This window comes from Leiobunum rupestre, chromosome 11 (genome assembly GCF_980474605.1).
Source record: "Leiobunum rupestre chromosome 11, qqLeiRupe1.1.hap1, whole genome shotgun sequence".
In the NCBI taxonomy this organism is placed as follows: domain Eukaryota; kingdom Metazoa; phylum Arthropoda; class Arachnida; order Opiliones; family Sclerosomatidae; genus Leiobunum; species Leiobunum rupestre.
Window position 1 is genome coordinate 34856751 of NC_143394.1, and position 22091 is coordinate 34878841.

General features: G+C 36.3%; 1 protein-coding gene across 2 annotated transcripts in view; it reads right to left on the reverse strand.

Moving 5' to 3' along the window:
- LOC149922373 (disintegrin and metalloproteinase domain-containing protein 10-like) overlaps positions 1–21719 on the reverse strand; it is a 165130-nt gene extending 143411 nt beyond the window's left edge. For both annotated transcript variants that reach the window (XM_090163202.1, XM_090163201.1), the window contains exon 1: positions 20981–21719. In XM_090163202.1, the coding sequence (XP_090019328.1) occupies positions 20981–21065 (85 nt within the window). In that variant the 5' untranslated portion in view covers positions 21066–21719. The remainder of the gene's footprint in view (positions 1–20980) is intronic.
- Between the last annotated feature and the right edge of the window lie 372 nt (positions 21720–22091).

The window sequence follows — 22091 nt, forward strand, 5'->3', positions numbered from 1 at the left end:
GACTCTGGATATATTTCTTAACGTTGGAGTTTCATATAGAAGCTCGAGTCTTAAAGCTGTCTGCCGTATAGCGACCGTCATGCAATAGAAGGTGAATAACTTCGCTGTAAAATTCCATGCACCGCTCACACATAGGGCACCTTGGATGTATAATGGTTAGCAACAGTGGGGATGGTGGAATAAGTACCTTCACGTCTGAATATATATCAAATTTCTGATGGAGTAATCCAGTTCTTTGGGTCAAATATATATTTGGCTCTTTTAATTGGGCCACTTTTCCAATCAACCCTTACAATTGGGTATTTTAAACTACCAAGATATTTTGGTTAAATTAACAATTTAACCCTAAAATTTGGGCTATTTTGAATATAACCCATTTTTTGGGTTATTATTTTATTTCGCAAAAGTTTGGGTAATTTTAGATTGACCCACATTTGGGTAATACTTTTTGCCCAATTTGGGTATTTTAAGGTTTGCCCAACTTCTTGGATAGGTGCATAGTTACCATAGTTTTGGGTAAAATTTTACCCATTTTGGGTACCATTTGACCCAACCTTTTTAAGAGTGTAACGTGTGTCGGTGCAGACATAACTTTATTATGCACGGACTGTTTATTCTACATGTTCTCCTTCGACGTTTTAGAACTTGGGTTTAACCCGAATAGCTATTAATGAAATTATGAAAGCTGACCAACAGGCCCGTAACCAGCCGCTAAACTCGAGTGCCGCTAATGCCTTGATACTAAAAATCGTAATTTTTAACTCCAACTCCTGAAATTAGTAAATTTATCGAAATTGGCTTTATTTCATTATTTTTTAAATTATGATATTCGACTTCGTTGAAAACAACATATTTGATTAAAAATACAGATAACCGGTGTAATATTATATTAGTTGGTAGTTCAGCAAACGATTTTGTTTTTGAGTCGGTCGGGTTCGGGATGCTCAAATATTCATTTGGGGGTGCTGAGCGTCCCCTGGCGCCCCCCATATACGTGCCCACTGATCAATCTGGGAAATGTTGGTTTCTTAAAGTGGCTATATGAAACAGTGAGCTTTGACGTTTTCAATTATCAAACTGATCCTCGTAATTAACTGGTGACCCTGGATGTTTCTGATTATCAAACTGGTCCTCAAAACAAACGTGTGATCCCTGGCGTCTCTAATTGTCAAACTGGTCTTCAGAACCAACTCGTCGCTCTTCCTTCGAACCAAATGGTAACCCCTGACGTCTCTAATTAGCAAACTGCTCTTTCAGAACCAACTCGTCACTCTTCCTTCGATCCAAATGGTAACCCCTGACGTCTCTAATTAGCAAACTGGTCTTCAGAACCAACTCGTCGCTCTTCCTTCGAACCAAATGGTAACCCCTGACGTATCTAATTAGCAAACTGCTCTTTCAGAACCAACTCGTCACTCTTCCTTCGAACCAAATGGTAACCCCTGACGTCTCTAATTGTCAAACTGGTCTTCAGAACCCACTAGTCGCTCTTCCTTCGAACCAAATGGTAACCCCTGACGTCTCTAATTAGCAAACTGGTCTTTCAGAACCAACTAGTCACTCTTCCTTCGATCCAAATGGTAACCCCTGACGTCTCTAATTAGCAAACTGGTCTTCAGAACCAACTCGTCGCTCTTCCTTCGAACCAAATGGTAACCCCTGACGTATCTAATTAGCAAACTGCTCTTTCAGAACCAACTCGTCACTCTTCCTTCGAACCAAATGGTAACCCCTGACGTCTCTAATTGTCAAACTGGTCTTCAGAACCAACTCGTCGCTCTTCCTTCGAACCAAATGGTAACCCCTGACGTCTCTAATTGTCAAACTGGTCTTCAGAACCAACTCGTCGCTCTTCCTTCGAACCAAATGGTAACCCCTGACGTCTCTAATTGTCAAACTGGTCTTCAGAACCAACTAGTCACTCTTCCTTCGATCCAAATGGTAACCCCTGACGTCTCTAATTAGCAAACTGGTCTTCAGAACCAACTCGTCGCTCTTCCTTCGAACCAAATGGTAACCCCTGACGTATCTAATTAGCAAACTGCTCTTTCAGAACCAACTCGTCACTCTTCCTTCGAACCAAATGGTAACCCCTGACGTCTCTAATTAGCAAACTGGTCTTCAGAACCAACTCGTCGCTCTTCCTTCGAACCAAATGGTAACCCCTGACGTATCTAATTAGCAAACTGCTCTTTCAGAACCAACTAGTCGCTCTTCCTTCGAACCAAATGGTAACCCCTGACGTCTCTAATTAGCAAACTGGTCTTCAGAACCAACTCGTCGCTCTTCCTTCGAACCAAATGGTAACCCCTGACGTCTCTAATTAGCAAACTGGTCTTTCAGAACCAACTAGTTGCTATTCCTTCGAACCAAATGGTAACCCCTGACGTCTCTAATTAGCAAACTGGTCTTTCAGAACCAACTAGTCGCTATTCCTTTGAACCAAATGGTAACCCCTGACGTCTCTAATTAGCAAACTGGTCTTTCAGAACCAACTAGTCGCTCTTCCTTCGAACCAAATGGTAACCCCTGACGTCTCTAATTAGCAAACTGGTCTTTCAAAACCAACTCGTCACTCTTCCTTCGAACCAAATGGTAACCACTGACGTCTCTAATTGTCAAACTGGTCTTCAGAACCCACTAGTCGCTCTTCCTTCGAACCAAATGGTAACCCCTGACGTCTCTAATTAGCAAACTGGTCTTTCAGAACCAACTAGTCGCTATTCCTTCAAACCAAATGGTAACCCCTGACGTCTCTAATTGTCAAACTGGTCTTCAGAACCCACTAGTCGCTCTTCCTTCGAACCAAATGGTAACCCCTGACGTCTCTAATTAGCAAACTGGTCTTTCAGAACCAACTAGTCGCTATTCCTTCGAACCAAATGGTAACCCCTGACGTCTCTAATTGTCAAACTGGTCTTCAGAACCAACTAGTCGCCGCTGACGTCTTTAAATAATTAATTTCACATTAATAAAATAAACTCAATAACCTGTAACCCTAGATATTGTAACCCTAAATAAACTAGTAAACGACTACAAGCAATTAATAAACTGGTTTTTTACGTTTTCAAATTAATCATCTAGTCTCTGTGTCTTTATATAAAAAAAATTGGTCCAAGTCATTAATAAACCTTTTTTTAAATACCTTTTAATTATTTCCTAGTCCATTTAGCTTTTATGGGCGCAGCTTGATAATCGGGGGTAAGTTCTTTGAATTGGCATTCGCCTAGTAAAAGTTGCTTATTTCTAAATTTCTGACCACGTGTAACAATTTTGTAGATTAATCTCGATTCTTTGAACTTGGCATTAATGAATTCATTGTAGGATTTAGCACACTTCTGCTAGATCAATAATGCACTTTTGATATATTTGATATTGTGTTTATCACTTTACCGTTAAAAAAACAAATGAATAATAAATGGGAACAATTGGGTTCGAGGCAGTACCGAACTTCACATTACTGGCGATTTCGTTGTTTTGGGGCCCAGTTTTTGCGGGCCTAAAACTCTGAAACAAAACATTTTAGGACCCATGTTCATAGGTCACTTTTTGACTCATTGGGGCCCATAGAACACGCCCTAAAATATATTACATACTTATACGAAACACCCTATATAATGGAAATTTCTAATTGTGCCAAGTTCCACGATTTTTGCCTATTCAAATATAATCTCTAGATTTTATTGTACTACCGCTTAAGTTATTTGTTGCTAAAATCGTCGAGGGCGTAATTAGGGTAAATTTACGGTTCCCCAAATAGACCCCTTTGTTTTAATACCCTCCAGAATCAAACGAAGCCAGGACGAAAGGACTAAAAATTCCTAAACCGTCCTATTCATATTTCACGCGGATAAAAGTAAACTTTTGTTAAAGGAAGCGAAGCAAGAATTATGTAAATTTCCCGGGCGAGTCGGCGATTATCCTTGGTTCGTCGGCACACGTCAAGCCCAGCGCCCAGCGGCCCAGAGAGGAAGTATGGAAGTTCCTTGTCCTCCACTTTTTGCTTTTAAGCTGCGGAGTAATTTTGCCTATCAGGGGAGATAATCTCGCGTGCGCTCCGAACGCGCGAGAAGAGAGAATTCAAAAAAGACAAAACTTGGAATGGGAAATAAGCAAAGGAGCTAACCTTTTATTACGGGCCTATATTCGCGGCTAAGCCTCGGCTAGCGATATATAGGGTCCTATATGGACCTTATCGATCTTCGGGGTGCTTTTATTCAAATCACCTCTCAAGATGAGCTTGCCTCTAAAAAGGGTTAAAAACGGCGTTTGTACGAAGCGAACCGCCCTTCGTTTAGCGCTTCCAAACTTTCTCCAAAGTTTGACAAGTTTTTATCCTTTCGAGGCAGCGAGGCGTGGAAACAGAGGTGTTTGGATACCTTTATTGTTATTGCACCGTGCTTATTTCGGCCGGGGAAAATGTTTTAATTAAATTATAAACTTAAATGGACCGCACGCCAAATGCTTATTTGTATTATCATAAATAACCAGTGGCGTAGCGAGAGGGTGGCTGGGGAGGCAGCGCCCCGGGTGCAGGTGGCAAGGTGGGGCGAACTTTGAGCCCAAAGTATTGAAATGGATTTATTAATAGTACACTTATTTTAAGTTACTGATAATGATTAGGTTTAGTTTGGATACAAGCGATATAACTGCGTGATAAGGGCAGCCGGGAGGGCGCAAATTTGGGTGTTTTACCCTGGGTGCCAATTGTCCTCACTGTAAGTAACATAATAACTATAAGAATGATAAATAGCCTATAGGTTATCGCCGAACTGATTTTCACAGTTATGGCGCAAATCCAGGTTTCATTCAGAACAGTGCCCCCTAGTGTCTAAAATATGCCCAAATAGAAATATACTAATTCCAAGGACGAAAACATACAACACAGTTTGGTTGCGAGTCAAAGTTGGAGCTTAGCGGGAGGGTCAGTGTTGAAAATAAATTTGGTTAGAAAATAAGCATCGAAACAATAGGAAGTGTCATACTTATGTATATTATGTTACTTATGGTGTAATCGAAATTGAATTCCCGTAAGATTTTAATTTGCCTTTTTTAAGAATTGTTTTTTGTTTTGAACTTTGGTATGATTGGTTATCTTTTTGTTACTTTTAATTGTACATATGTATATTGTTTTTTCCTATTTTTCAGATAATTGTATAGTGTTTTTGATATTTTGTACTGTTATTTTGTATAGTTAAGGATTTTTTCGATATCCAAGAGTATTTTAAATTGTTTTTTTTTTATATCGGGTAATGAGAACAAATCTCCTGTTTTGTATTCAGACGAAGCAGAAAATAATATATGTATACATTAGGAATGCCTAAAACTAGCTCTATTAAAGAATTGGCTGGTTCTGATGTTTTCCATAGAAATGGGCATCGTTTACAGCCGGAAATTTCGCACTCTTACTTTCTCAGTGAGTGATCGTGAATCAATTTGAAATTGAAAAATTGATTTTAAAGGGAATATAACCTGCAAAGCAATCTTTACGGAAGACCCCTTCAATTTTTCAAATGTCCCTGTACAGTGGCGCCAAACATTTTTAAAGCCGAAGGCAAGAGCGGCCAGAGCTGCAAGCGTTGGTGTTCCACACCAAATACCTGAGGTTATATTCCCTTTAAGTGTATGTCTTATACATATAATTTCCTGGTAGTTTAACGTGCTCTTTAAATACTTGTGTACAATGTCTCCACTATCAACATCACCCATAGGTACCGTTGGATACGGTGCCTAAATTAAATTTATTTTTTCCAAAGTTGAGTAAATTAACCTATTTTTGGAAATATTATTTTATATTTCCTTTTTAACCTACTTTTTACCAAATTACTTTATATTTTCTCGCTTAACCTATTTTTGCAAAGGCATCTATTCTTTCATTACTGTAATGGTTTTGTTGGAATTCTGTAAAAATATTGTTTTTTTAAATCGCTAATTTATTTATTTATGTGTAGAGAAGCACTGGTACTAAAATATTTAGTTTCGTACAAAATAGATGACATTGTATAAAACAATTTGTTTGAAATTTAATAACAATAATCTTGGTCGTTTGATTAAGAAAAAAAAATAAAAAAAATAAAAAAAAAGATCAAAGTGTTAAAAATATCTCTCCACGTTCACCATTAAAATTGTATCGATCGATAGAGTCGCTCGGCCCAATAGTTGTATGGTAGATTCAACTAAATCCTTGTATAAATTTATAGTTTCGAACGATCGATACACGTTTTTATGACGAAAACCTTTATTACAATCGATCTTCACGTTCGTCATTCTCTTCTTATCTAGCCGAGAGATATTTTTGCGTTGGCCGCAAAGTTTTTGTTTTTTAAATTCTGTGTCTCTACAACTCCTGAGCGGAGACCATCACTCAACTCTTAACTACCTAGACTCGCGAGAAAAAGACTGCCAAAGTTTTTCATTATTTTATCAAAAGCTTCCTTTCGTATCTGGCCGCTCAAATACGGTAAAAAAAAGTAGCGACAATGACCGTTCTCTAAGCGTACTGGGAGCTCCTTTTGGGAGAGTAAGAACCGTTTTTGCGCATACTTTTAAAAAGAAAACTGCGCTATTTACCAAGGCGGAATCTAAAAATTATGTTTCCTTTTTTTTCTTCGGTTTTTCGTGAAAGGTGCGGGCCCTTTTTTCTCATTTCGTAGGAATAAAATAGAAGACAGCTTTTTCGAATGAAGGTAGAAGGAACGAAAATGAAAAAGGTCCTCGCTTGGCGTCCTACGTATACGGGCTTATATTTTATTTCTTCCCCGGAGTGGTTTGGAGAAAGCCCCGTAGAGTAGCGAGAGAAACCACCTTTTCGAGACGTATCGGGATGTATAAAAACCCTGGTCCTTTTAGGGTCCTTTTTTTATACTATTTCAAAACTCGGGGAGGGACCGGGTTATTTGGTAGTTAAGTAGAAGGTTCTTGCGGGTAGAAATCGAAACCTTACTCCCGCCTTTTTTAACTTTAATACCAGCTTAGAAGAGTTTATGGGGCATTGTAGGCGAGGGGGGCGGGCGTAAAAGTGTGGTTTTTTCTCTTTCAAGAAGGAAGTTCGAGTTTGGAGAGGGTGGTCCGTGTGTGCCGGAGACAGGCCTGACTGAAACTCAAAGATCCATAAAAAAGCGCGGCTGGAAACGTGGCCGCAACGACCAAACACGGCATTCCCGCGTTTCTGGAAAACAAGGATCTCGTAGACATTCGAGTCGAATAAAAAGAAGGCCAGCGGGAGGAGGAATAAAATAGGAATCCTCGGAATACGACTTTAGAGTCTATTTTACGATGCAGAAGTCGTTTTCAGCCGACTCTATCCGGAAGACTTTGTCGGTTGTTTCAATCTTGAAATATTCCACGCGATACTTGCCATTACCGCGTACAAATAGAGCCCCCGCGGTGTGTTTAGACGATGTATATTCGATAGATAGGCTCCGGCGGGGATTCAACCCCTCGCGTATACCCGTTCTTATCTGGCGCCAGCGAGACGTGGCTTTCGAAGATCGAAGACCAAATTAACGCTAAGAACACGTCGCCTTACTGCTGTAGAGGAAGTTTTAGATCTTCGATCTAATTAATACGCTAGTTCAATTGGCAACGGAGTCCTCCCTCGGCTCACATTGGAAGTTTTTTTGCCGGTTGCGTACCGATAAATCTTTAAATAGTAGTTTATAAACAGTACCTAAAGCAGGTTCAGTCGCGTGATGACATTCTTTGTGTGATTTGTAGTGTTCGGAATTGTTTATTCATTATCCACAAATTTTCCGATTTATTTAAAAAACGTTGGTAAAAAGAATATCATTTTAACTTATTTAATTATGTTTTTTACGCAACCAAGCATTTATTTGAATAAAAGTGGTATTTATTTAAATAATTGTTTGTTTTGTTTAAATAATAGGCTTATTCACTTTCGATTATTTAAACATTTTACAATTTTTATTCAACTATTGGTTATTTAAATAAATATTATTTAAATATAGCCGAGCTTATTTTATTCGTGGATAAAAATTAATCGACTGCCGAGCACTAGTGATTTGACGGAATCAAATCTGAGATGAAATGAAATCGGGAATGTTATCAAGACAGCCCCAAATATAAAAATTTTGATGACCTTAATTAAAATTTTATTTATACTTTGTGTAGTTGAAAAAATTAGGTCAAGTTGTCAAAATTCTAAATTTTGTGACCTTTCTAAAAAATGTTTTTTGCTCTTTGTGTAGTTGGGAAAACGAGGTCAAGTTGTCAAAATGCAAGATTTTGTGAACTTTTAAAAAAATAATTTTTCACCGTGTTTAATTTACAAAACTAGGTCCAGTTAGCAAAGTAAAACATTGTGTGACCTATATAAAAAATATTCTTTGTTTGATTGACAAAACGAAGTGCAGTTGGCAAAATATAACCTTTTGTGATCTTTAGTTATATTTCAATTGTTTGACAAACGACATCCAGTTAACCAAATGAAACTTTTATTGACCTTTTAAATATCCTTTCTATACTTGGTTCAATTGACAAATATTAATATAATTATATAGTAGAAATTATGTTTAATTCAGAGAAAACGGCATGGTATTAGAAGATAAAACTTATTTTATACAAGACGTTTCGAGCCGAGGCTCTTCTTCAGTCGTTCGTTAGTTTTAATTTGATTTAAAATTTTACCACGCGCCATATTCAAGTTCTAATATCACGCGAGCAGAAGGTCAGCGTGTTAAAAAATAAACAAAAGTTTTACTGATTTTAACAATTTACGTGTGTAATAGAATCAATGTAACCGATAAATCCAAAGTATATGTAAGTCAGTGTGAATTATTAAAATATAAATATAAAATAAAATAAAATTTTAAATCACAATATTACCCCAATTAGTTACTTCTTGACATCCTTTATCTAAATTTAAATTACCTAGTTTACGAATATACAATCCTTCATAGAATTTTCTTTTGTACCAATTGGTTTCCCGTTTTAAAATTTTGTAATCATCCCATTTAATAGAGTGGTTTAACGTAGACCAAATATGTTTTGAAATTCCGTTATTCATATCGCCCTTAGCCACGCAGGATTTATGTTCACGTATCCTGTCTAAAATGGAACGTTTTGTTTCACCAATATACGTTTTTCCACATGAGCAAGGGATTTCATAAATAACGCCTCGAATGGCGGAATCTTCTATTTTAGGTTTTAAATGAGAAATTTGATTTTTTAGTATATTAGTGGTTTTTGATACTAAGTTTATTTTATAATTTTTCAAAATACGTTTAAGTTTCTCTGTGGTTTTAGGTATATAGGGTAAAACTAAAACCTCCTCTTTAGGTTTACTTTTCATATCAGAAGGCATGCTGGTTAAGTTTCTGTCAAATATGGTTTCTATAAGTGTTTTTGGATAATCTGATTCAATTAACTGATTTTTAATTTTTAATTTATCCACAATTGGGTTATCAGATATGGATTCAATATGGTGTTTTAAACCTTTTACGACTGATGTTTTTACATGGTTGGGGTGGTTTGAATTAAAGTTTAAAAAGGTTTTTGAATGAGTAGGCTTTTGGAATAATGAAAAGGTTAGTTTACCATTAACATTTTTAATAAATAGGTCTAAAAAAGGAATTTCGTGGTTAACTTCTAGTTCAAGAGTGAAGTGAATAGAGTTATGTAAATTATTTAAATCATTGTGAAAAGTCGTTAATGAATCCAAGTCTCCCTTCCATACAAAAAATATATCATCCATAAAACGAAGCCAGCAAGCCAAATGATTTTTGTCCATGTCCGACCCAAAAATGGTATCCTCTAGATTTTCCACGAAGAGATTTGCTATAACCGGTGATAATGGATTCCCCATTGCTAGGCCGTCTTTTTGTTTATAAATTTGGGAATTAAAGTCAAAATAAGTACTATTTAAACATAATTCCGAAAGCTTAAGAATTGTATTGATTTTAAGAGGAGATCTTTGTAATAAATTAGGGTCATTTCTCAATTTAGATTCCAATAATTTAAGGGCTTCATTTATAGGGATACTACCATACATATCGGTTATATCAAAACTCCCTAAGACGTCATTCTGGGATAAGACAGGGCAATGGGATTTTAGTTTTTTAATACAATCTTCAGAGTTTTTTAAACAAGAAATATTGTTTCCAATTAAAGGGGAAATTATATTACATAAAATTTTTCCCGTGTTGTACGTTGGGTTTCCATATGAAGCTACTATAGTTCGTAGTGGGTTATTCGGCTTATGAATTTTGGGTTTTCCATAAATATGAGGGGTCTGAACATTGTCATTATAGAATCTAAATCTCTCCTTTTCCGTAATTTCTTTTGATTTCACCGCTTGATTTATAATAATCCTAAGTTTCCTATCAATGTCCTGAGTACAGTCATTTTTTAGCTTTAAGTAATTGTTCTTATCTAAAGACTCAGCCATCTTGTGAACATAATCAAGTCTATCCATAACAACTACTTTTTTACCCTTATCCGCTTCTAAAACAATAATGTCCTTATTTTCTTTAAAGAATTTGAGAGCTGTTCTTTCAATTTTGTTTAGATTTGATGGAGTTAAGTTTTTCACTTGTTTCTCGTGTTTGAACGAATTTTTGATTAGACTCCTTATTTCCTGTTTATCTTGATCGGATTGTTTTGAAGTGCGTAAGAAATTTTCAGTTGTAGCATAGATATCATTGATATTGGGATTGGTTTGTGTTGGTTTGAAGTTAAGACCCTTTTCTAGTAGCGAAGTTTCGCCGGTTGTCAATTCATAAGCCGAATAACCCACTACGAACTATAGTAGCTTCATATGGAAACCCAACGTACAACACGGGAAAAATTTTATGTAATATAATTTCCCCTTTAATTGGAAACAATATTTCTTGTTTAAAAAACTCTGAAGATTGTATTAAAAAACTAAAATCCCATTGCCCTGTCTTATCCCAGAATGACGTCTTAGGGAGTTTTGATATAACCGATATGTATGGTAGTATCCCTATAAATGAAGCCCTTAAATTATTGGAATCTAAATTGAGAAATGACCCTAATTTATTACAAAGATCTCCTCTTAAAATCAATACAATTCTTAAGCTTTCGGAATTATGTTTAAATAGTACTTATTTTGACTTTAATTCCCAAATTTATAAACAAAAAGACGGCCTAGCAATGGGGAATCCATTATCACCGGTTATAGCAAATCTCTTCGTGGAAAATCTAGAGGATACCATTTTTGGGTCGGACATGGACAAAAATCATTTGGCTTGCTGGCTTCGTTTTATGGATGATATATTTTTTGTATGGAAGGGAGACTTGGATTCATTAACGACTTTTCACAATGATTTAAATAATTTACATAACTCTATTCACTTCACTCTTGAACTAGAAGTTAACCACGAAATTCCTTTTTTAGACCTATTTATTAAAAATGTTAATGGTAAACTAACCTTTTCATTATTCCAAAAGCCTACTCATTCAAAAACCTTTTTAAACTTTAATTCAAACCACCCCAACCATGTAAAAACATCAGTCGTAAAAGGTTTAAAACACCATATTGAATCCATATCTGATAACCCAATTGCGGATAAATTAAAAATTAAAAATCAGTTAATTGAATCAGATTATCCAAAAACACTTATAGAAACCATATTTGACAGAAACTTAACCAGCATGCCTTCTGATATGAAAAGTAAACCTAGAGAGGAGGTTTTAGTTTTACCCTATATACCTAAAACCACAGAGAAACTTAAACGTATTTTGAAAAATTATAAAATAAACTTAGTATCAAAAACCACTAATATACTAAAAAATCAAATTTCTCATTTAAAACCTAAAATAGAAGATTCCGCCATTCGAGGCGTTATTTATGAAATCCCTTGCTCATGTGGAAAAACGTATATTGGTGAAACAAAACGTTCCATTTTAGACAGGATACGTGAACATAAATCCTGCGTGGCTAAGGGCGATATGAATAACGGAATTTCAAAACATATTTGGTCTACGTTAAACCACTCTATTAAATGGGATGATTACAAAATTTTAAAACGGGAAACCAATTGGTACAAAAGAAAATTCTATGAAGGATTGTATATTCGTAAACTAGGTAATTTAAATTTAGATAAAGGATGTCAAGAAGTAACTAATTGGGGTAATATTGTGATTTAAAATTTTATTTTATTTTATATTTATATTTTAATAATTCACACTGACTTACATATACTTTGGATTTATCGGTTACATTGATTCTATTACACACGTAAATTGTTAAAATCAGTAAAACTTTTGTTTATTTTTTAACACGCTGACCTTCTGCTCGCGTGATATTAGAACTTGAATATGGCGCGTGGTAAAATTTTAAATCAAATTAAAACTAACGAACGACTGAAGAAGAGCCTCGGCTCGAAACGTCTTGTATAAAATAAGTTTTATCTTCTAATACCATGCCGTTTTCTCTGAATTAAACATAATTTCTACTAATATTCACCATGGTAAATAATAAGTTTAATATATAATATAATTATAATTATAATAATCAGTTAGGCAATTATCCAAGGCACCACCATAGGCCCAAGTCATCTAGCCGTTTAACTTATCGTATATACTATTCTCCACCACACTCCCCCCTTTTCGGCTTTCCGTTGCTTTGCAACGCGTTTTGAAATTTTTAATGTTTAGGCTTAGTTTCTCTTTTCGATATAACAGTCGCCAGCCAGATTTCCCGCACGGTACTGATGAGTTCCAAATAGAACGAAACCGGTCTACCGTTGGAATTTCTAGCTATTTTATTTAGTTTTTATGTAGTTTATTACTCGAAGATCTATTTGATCCGAGATTCGCTCGAATACCTATCGGTACGAGTTATTAGTAAGTTTTTTAATTTCTTCAAATTTGTTTAGGATTTAGATATATTATCCCTTTTAATTATGGACTAATCTACTTTTTCGCGTATTTTATCATCCTTCTCACAGTCCATAGGTGGTCTCTTGTAACTTAACTAGCCGTTTTAATGCCATTAATTCGGGCGAGCCAACAGCTAATTACACTAACTAGTACCGTTAACCTCATCAAGTTTTTATGGAACTAATATTTGGGTGACCTTTAAAATGATTATTTTTCTCAGACGTCGTTCAGTTGAGTTGGTAAAATGAAATTTTTCTGCCCTTATTATTGATCAGAATCCTTCAATTTGATTTTCCTCCCTAGCTAAAATCAGCCACGATCTAAACTGTCCGCTATATGAAACCCCTCTATATTTTGAAAAGAAAACAATTAGTCCCTCCGCCGATTTGTTGGTGCTATGACCCCCGGGTCATGGACATCGTATAATCCGTAGAGTTTATTTCCCTTTCGACAATTATTGGTTGAAATATTTGCGCGTAATAAATAAGAAAAGGTATTCGGATATTAAAAGGGCCGCCTAAAATGACTTAGAAGAGAGAAAGGAGAGGTTCGGCTCTCCGGAATATCGATGGCATTCATAGTTTTTCAATTACTCAGAAAAACGAATAAAGGCGCCGCCTCTTCGAAGAAAAATGAGAATTGTCAAGAAAAATCATCGGAAGAGCCAACTTCTCTCCCTCCTCCGTCCGAGTTTAGTTCTTTTAGGCAGAACACGTACTCCCATCTATGGTCCAAAATATTTTCGAACCTCGTTCCAGCGTGGGGGAAAAAACTGACTTTTTTCATCATAAGCGAAAAGAATTGGGGAGGACCGTAAACATCGCGTTGCGTCATCGCCGAATTTATTAATTCCACTGCCTAAAGATGTCGCTCTGCTGTTATTCTATAGCGGAGATCTAAATTGGTTTCGAACGCACGGAGTATACGTGGAATTTAATATAACTGTTATTTTTTTAATTTATCCTTTTACTTAATTTATGATTTAAAAAATATTAAAATTATTTTTACGTAATACGTCAAAGTTCCTAAACACACCTGACAGATATTGCGAAGATGCTTTTTCCGACGTTGTTATTGGGATGGATTTGCGCCCCAAATTATATGCAATATTTTTGGCAACAAGCGCCTGTGGAAGTGCTATATCAGCAAGGTTTCAGTGTTCAGGGACAAGCTACAGACCAGTGGAATGAGTGGATAAAGTAGAGGAATGGTTACTATGTAAACATTTTGTTTATCATTGTTCTACCACAAATTTTCTGTGATATCATTAAATCCCATACATTTTCTGTTATCTAATTAATATCCAACAGATTGTATATTATATCATTAATACACCACAAATATTATGTGATATCATTAACATCCCATAAATTTTATGAGATATCATTAATATCCCATACATTTACTGTGATATAATTAATATCCCACAAATTGTCTATGATATCATTAATGCCCCACAAATATTATGTTATATCATTAATACCCCACAAATATTATGTTATATCATTATAATCCCACTAATTTTCTGTGACGTCATTATAATCCCACTAATTTTATGTGACTTCATTATAATCCCACCAATTTTTTGTGATATTATTAATAAACCACAAATCTTATGTGATATCATTAATGCCTCACAAATCTTATGTGATATCATTAATGCCCCACTAATTTCATGTGATATCATTAATGTCCCACACATTTTCTATGATATCATTAGTATCCCACAAATGTTACGTGATTTCATTAATATCCCACTATTTTTCCATTAGATCATGGATTTTTCATAACTATATATATATATATATAAAATCATATATATAAAATCATGTATATATAAAATCATGTATATATAAAAACATGTATATATCAAACATGTATATATAAAATCATGTATATGTAAAATCATGTATATATAAAATAAAATATATATAAAATCATATATATATAAAATCATATAATAGAATAGTTATGAAAATATATATATAGTACCCTTATACAAACCCCATACAGCAATTTTTTCTTTATATACCTAGCATCAAACACGAAAGAGGATATGCATAAAAGGCAGCGAAAGATACCTGTGACACTAAAGAAGGGGCCAGTTTATTCTCGAGTTTCTCGGAGGAGAAATGATTCGCTGCCATCGAGGTGTGGATTCCTTTCCCCAATTTTCGTTATGCCAGGCCCTAAAATGGGCACCCTGGCATTCGTGGACAGTTCGGTTCAGGGTGGTGAAGGGGTAAAATCACAGCCTTCTCGCTCTATCGGGCGTATCGCCGGTAACTATACTGCAGTCGCTTTTGTAAGAGAGCAATTCGTCATGTAGCCAGCCATTCCTGGATGCTTGAAAAAGAATACGAAGTGACTGCCGAATAAGAGCTTTTCCGAGAATGCCATGCAAACGAAATGGACGAAAAAAATACTCTCATTTTTCTTTCTCTCTCTTTTTTAAATTAAGCGTATAGGTGGCGCTGCGTATGATTGTAGTATACGTAGGGAGTAGGGTGTTGTAGAAGATTTATTTCTCCCTCGGGTGCCGCGTTGTTGCGTATTACTGGAGTATGTATATAATATAAATTATTCTTTTTTGTTGAATATTCCAACATACTGCCAAAGAATTTTTACAATGATACCGAAAATATCTAAAACTTGGGTAATAGCTTTCATTTGCCCGAAATACTTTTACCGCGCTTACAGGACGATCATTCTTATGTATGAAACTTTCATCCATCTATGGACATCCATAGATGGCCAATTGCATTAGCTAATAAACTTTCGGGAATTCTAACTTACAATGCGGTGTACGTATAAGCAAAAACGTGTATAGAATATCACCAACCTTCATAGCAAAGATTCAAAATTAATTTGTTCAAGATGGCGGTAAAGAATTAGAGTGATGGAGGCTGAAGAATGTAACAGAATCAGGGGCGGCGTTAGGGTAGATGAAACAAGCTATAGCCCACAATTGAGAAGAATCTCCTGACACCGCCCCTGAACAGAGTATATCAAATTGGGATTGAGATGAAAATTAGCTTTTCCCAAGCTGCGGTCAGCATAGATTCCAGCAACTCTGACTGTTTTTCTGCTTCTTGTTAAATTTACTGGACACTCTGCTGTTTAAAAATACAGCAAGATAATGTTATATTTACAGAGTATTGCTGTTTATTTAACCTTCATTCCAGACGTATTTAATACGGTAAATGTATACAGTTTTTACAGTAAAATCCAATGTTTGTAAAATTCCAGTGTTTTACAGTAGTTGTAGTTATCAAACGTATTTAGTACCGAACCTACTCATAACCTTTAAATTTCATCCAAAATTTTACGGATTTCAAATATTTTAAAAATCAATTCACGATAGATATAATTAAAAACATTAACAATTATTAAAATAACAATAACTTTGACAAAATATTTTCATATCCAATAGAAAAATTGAATCGAAAATATCTAAACTGACTACAACTCTAATTGATCTTGTTTAGCTCGAGCCTTTGTACTTTAGAGTTATAGGGAAAACCAAAGGAAAGTAAACTATTAACTTGGTTTCAAATTATTAAGCACACGATGAACAAGGGTTGTAATTAATATAGCATTTTGCGTGGGGTGCTACTTATACAAAAGAATATATAAAAATATTTTTATCGGATATTATTATATTTAAAACTAAAATGAAAATTGTGCGATTTAAAAAAAATGTTTTGACAACTAAATAATAATTAGTTGTTTTATAAGCTAGCGCTTGCCGTTTATAACAGAAAAAACAGCAACGTGTGGTAAATTTTACGCATTTTTGAAGTAAAACGTCAACCACGGTTTCATATTGTTAATTTAATATTACTGTCATTTTAAAAACAGTACGAATATGAATTTTTACAGTCGCTACTGTTTTCTTCAAAATACAGCAGAAAACTGCACCTTGCTGTAAATTATAAACCGTATTTGCTGTTTTTTCAACAGTAAGTTTTGAGTGTGAGCTAGAACTAAGTGAGGATCGCTGAAATAACAACGAAAATGTTATTGAAATTTCAATATCTGTAAGCCTGAAGAAAGTGAGAAAGAATGGCCAGAAAATAGGACGTTATTAGCCTTTCTTTACAAAAGATGATGAAGTCAAGTAAAAAGAACACACCTAAAGTTCCCGTTGTGGATTTTTCCTAAAAGAAATATAATAAGTGAGACCATAAAGGAAGGCAACAGCGCGCCATCAGCGCTAATATTTCTTTCTGGCCGTTTTAAGCTAATGGAAAGCATATTCAGAGCCGCTCTTTGTATTAAGCCTAAAAGGCAACATCCCGGCTTTACTCCTTTCTTATCGTTTGAGTTACAGTCGTAGAAAGGAGAAAAAAACGGGCTGTTCCGAGAGAGCCGACAAATTCTCGGCAGACGGTCCCCTTTCTCCCCGCCGATTGTCTCAGGCAGGTGGAGCGCGTCGAACGTCATAACAATAAGAATTGAAGATAATGGCGGAACGGGGCCTAACATTACAGCCCACCCCACCCCCGCACACTCGCGCCCAAAAAATTTGACTTTCTCCTCCGTTTCTCGATATAAATCTTCGTCCTCCATTCCACGACGGAGGACGGCCATTTCGTCAGACGTACAGCGTTTACCCCGTCCTCCGTCATCGAGGACGCCGTAAGGTAACGTCCCGTCCTCGTTGGATGGTCGTAAAAATAAAGGGTGAGAGCGTGAGAGAAAAAAGAGGGATGGAATTGGAGAAGAGTGGGACGCCGAGAGGGAAAAACGAGAGGATAAAAATGCAAAAACGCGAGTCTGGAATCGGGCTATATCTCGGGATGACTTAAAGATCAATATTTCGTTCGCTCGTTGTAAAGAGGAACGTCTCATTCGGAAATTAGACGGAATTCTCGTTCGTATCTTAAGTCTTAGAACGAACCTTCGAAACAGTGTTTCCACTTTGCCGCGAAAAAGGGCGTTTTCGGCGAAAACTGTCTTGGTGAGCACCAGAAATTTTAAAACCGGCGAAAAGGCGAAAACCATTGAAAACGGCGAAATTTGCGGCGAAAATATTTTTCAATATTCTCAGTAAGAAAAACTAAAAAATCATCGTCTCTGTGCAACCCATTAAAATTTTTGGCAGAGATAAACTTTATCTAAAATGTTTTTTTTATTTAAAAAAACAAATAGTTACCTTTTGTAAAAAATAAATATGTCGTCTTAAATCTAAGATTGGAAATAAAGAGAAGAAACATATGCAGTGACAATAAAGGAAATTAAGGTAAAACTATGGGGGGAAATTGTGGCGAAAACGGCGGCGAAAATCGACTATAATAGGACCGGCGAAAACTGGTAAAATTGCCCCTAAAATAGGCAAAAATCTCGACCGCAGAGTGGAAACACTGCTTCAAAAGGCGATTGTTGGTTTTTCTCTCGCTTTTAATACAGCTTTAATTTCCCATCGGAATTATTTTTTTGTCAAAATGGCGGGTGGGTTTTGGATTGCAAGCAATCGTTACGTCGTTTATTGAATTTTAAATACGTAGCGGAGTTTATACCCAAATGTACACGCACTTAAGATTTATATACCCAAATGTACAAGCACTTAAAAATTATATACCCAAATGTACACGCACTTAAGATTTATATACCCAAATGTACACGCATTTAAGATTAGGGTGGGGTGACGGAGTGGATAGCACTTTAGCCTCGCAGCAGGAGGAGCCGGGTTCGATCCCAGCTTGTGGCACTGGGTGAAAACTCGGAACTACTCCTTCCGCGTTGAGTTTGTAAGTTATTTCACCACTGGTTTAAGGGGTTTTCCCCTGAGTTCTTCGGTTTCCCCTTCCATAAAAACTTGTCGAGGTTAACGGTAATAGCTGTTGGCTCACGTGGCATGAAGTGCTTTCCAGCACCCTCCTACGCATTGTAACCCGGCCACCTGGAATAATAGCGTTAGTAGTTGCTTGATGACTTAGGCCTAAGGTGGTGCCTTGGGTATTAGCCTAGCTGATTATTATTATTATTATTACACGCACTTAAGATTTATATACCCAAATGTACACGTACTTAAAATTTATATACCCAAATGTACTCGCACTTAAAATGTATATACCCAAATGTACACGCATTTAAGATTTATATACCCAAATGTACACGCGTGTAAGGAGCCGGTGAAAAAGTATAGTTCTAATAATTATGTACGTTGGATCTGGAATGAATGAGGTAATTTAACGATATTTGCCGTTTCCCAAGGAGGCGAGAGGGATGATGGATTGTTTCCATTCCTCGCAACTTCCGCCTCATTAACCCATTTAGGTTTTCTAGGTTCATTTTCTATTCTTTTCTTCTGGTGGGGCACAGATCCGCTTTAGGAAATTTTGTTCCCTTTGGCTTTTATATAATCCAGGACACTAAAATCTCCTGACCCCGCGTCGTCACTCGATTAAAAAAGAGGCACCAAAAATTGCCTTTTGTGTTAAAACCAAACTTTAATTTTATTCGTTTGGAAATAATTGAATCGTCGGGAATTTAATTAACTGGGGAAGTTACGCTCTCCGTCGTTCTTACAGTTTGGCCGCCATCTCTCGGTGGGTTTGGTCTCTTTCTTTTTATACGCGTGAATATATTTTCCTCGTATAAAATGGAATCCAATTTAGCGCGCTGAAATTTACGGAAAAAAGGAGAAAGAAAAGTTTCTTATTTCTCCATTTCTGTTTTCAATGTCTACAGTCTTCCCTCGTTAGCTTTAACTTTTTCTCTTATTCTACTTCGTCTCGGATTGCCAGACTTAAAGGTCTTATTACACGAGCTCTTTAGTTTATATTGGGAGAAATACGATGGTTTTATTTCTTTATTTTCCTAAAGGGGAAAGTGGAATAGCATTAAATTTCACCAATTTGGTTAGTGGATTATTTCGCGTAGAAAATATTTCAGATAACATGATCTATTTAGATTTACTTTTGCCCAGTTTTTAAAACATTGGACTTATTTTGTAAATTTTATAGCTCAAATATTTCCTATAGATATAAATAATCGAATTATAAAATCACCAAAGTGTTTGATAGAATAATACGATTTAGTAATATAAATAATAAAACTATAAATATTAAAACTTTTTAGCCATGGTTTATTATAAATTGTTAAATTTTAAAAAAGCTGCTACTTCATAAAGTTTTTTTCTAAGTCATGAAGTAGCAGCTTTTTTAAAATTTAACAATTTATAAATAATAAACTTCCGTCTATTTATAAATTTACACCATTCTTACTCTATAAATTTATACCATTCTTACTTTATAAATTTATACCATTCTTAATTTATTAATTTATTATTAATAATTAATATTTAGTTATTATTTATAAATATTAATAATTAATCATTAATAATAAAATTTTGTTCCATGGTTAAAAATTGTAACTTAGTAAAAATGATGAAAGATCTGCTACTACATGGAGTTGTTTGATAAAATAATATTTATTTATCGTCGGGAGCTTTCGGACCGTGGTCCTCCCTATATTACAAGCATAATAATAATTAATATTTACCTATTATTTCTTAATGTTAATATTTAATAATTACCTATTATTTCTTTATATTAATAGTTAATATTTACCTATTACTTCTTAATATTAATAATTCATATTTACCTATTATTTCTTAATATTAATAGTTAATTTTTACTTATTATTTCTTAATATTAATAATTCATATTTACCTATTATTTCTTAATATTAATAGTTAATTTTTACTTATTATTTCTTAATATTAATAATTCATATTTACCTATTATTTCTTAATATTAATAATTCATATTTACCTATTATTTCTTAATATTAATAATTAATATTTTTTATAATGAACATATTGTTTGTTTTATAATAAAACGACCGAACGTTTTGAAAGCCCTGAAAAAGTAAGCCTAAGAAAACGTCAAACACTGCGCGTATCTTTAGTAGGAATTCCCGTTGAGACCGAAGTTGGCTTACCCGCGATACCCGGAAGCGTGACGGTTGGAACACTTCTACAGGCGTTTGTAGGTCAGATTATCTATTTTTTTCGTCACCGAGCTAAAATTCGTAACTTCGTCGTATTCTGCTACTTACAAACGCAAAATATTTGAAAAAAAAGCGCGTGATGAGAAGCTGAAAGGCTTACCTTTCCCGTCACAGAGCGTGGAAGCGATAGAGCAAGTAAGAATCCAGAGAAGAGCATTTGTGAAAGGGGGATGCGACAGTAGCATCTTCTATCCCCCTTCCAGGGCCCAACGTCAGCACATGGTCCTAACACTGACTCCGGCAGAAGGAAGCGAGTTCGTTGGCAGCCCGCGGTGACGCTCGCATCAAAAAAGCCGCGTGGACAGACAAAGAAACACAGAGCGGCGAGGGTTAGAGAGAGAGGAAGGCTCGAGGAGACAATACGGAGAGAAGCGTGCTCTAATCTCGAAGACGGTCACATATTATCCCTCGATACTATATTAGTTAGTTTCCCGGATTGATCGCGAAGACTTTGACGGCTAATCCCAGCAACGGCATCGGCGGAAGAGTTCCGTGAAGCAGCCGGCGCGTTCATCGCGATCGGTCGGCTCTCTTTGTCGCGAGACTTTGAATCGGCGCGTCTCGATCGCGGTTCGTTTTAAACGCGTCCATCCGAGTCCCCCCGCGTTATCGAGTGCCACCAGCTCCTCTCGATTCCGCTTAAAACGGAGAGTTCATTCCGGCCGATTCGCGGAAAGAGAGTTGGCATTTTTTGTTCCTCTTCGTAGCTCGGCGCTGTCTCGCTGTAAACGGCTTTTCCCGAGAAACGGCTCCGCTGGTAGACGCGGATTGCGTAGCGCGCTTTTAGCCACCACGGTTCATCTACGAAAGTCGCGCTTATCTCCGTTACTCGCCTCCTGCCATTTATCCGCATTAGACTGTGGCAGGCACGTTCTACCGTTTTCTGAAAATGGGAAAAGAGCGGTCGCGCGCGCGCATTTCCCTCCCCCCTCCACCCTCGTACGCCTCCCCCCCCCTTTATTTTATACTACAAGTATCGATTAACCTAAACCATTGGCGAAGGCGATCCCCCTCTGCAATTCCACCCGGGTTGGTACGTCAGCGAGTGTGGATTTCGCTCCGACTATATCCCGGCTCTGGTTCAACAGCGGCAGCCGCTTTGCGCGAATCGGGTCTTCGTATTGACCGTTCCCGGCTGACTCCATCCTCGTCACTAGGCCGAGGGGTGGACGGACATTGGCCAGTAGTCCGGGGCGCTGCCGGGGCCAGTT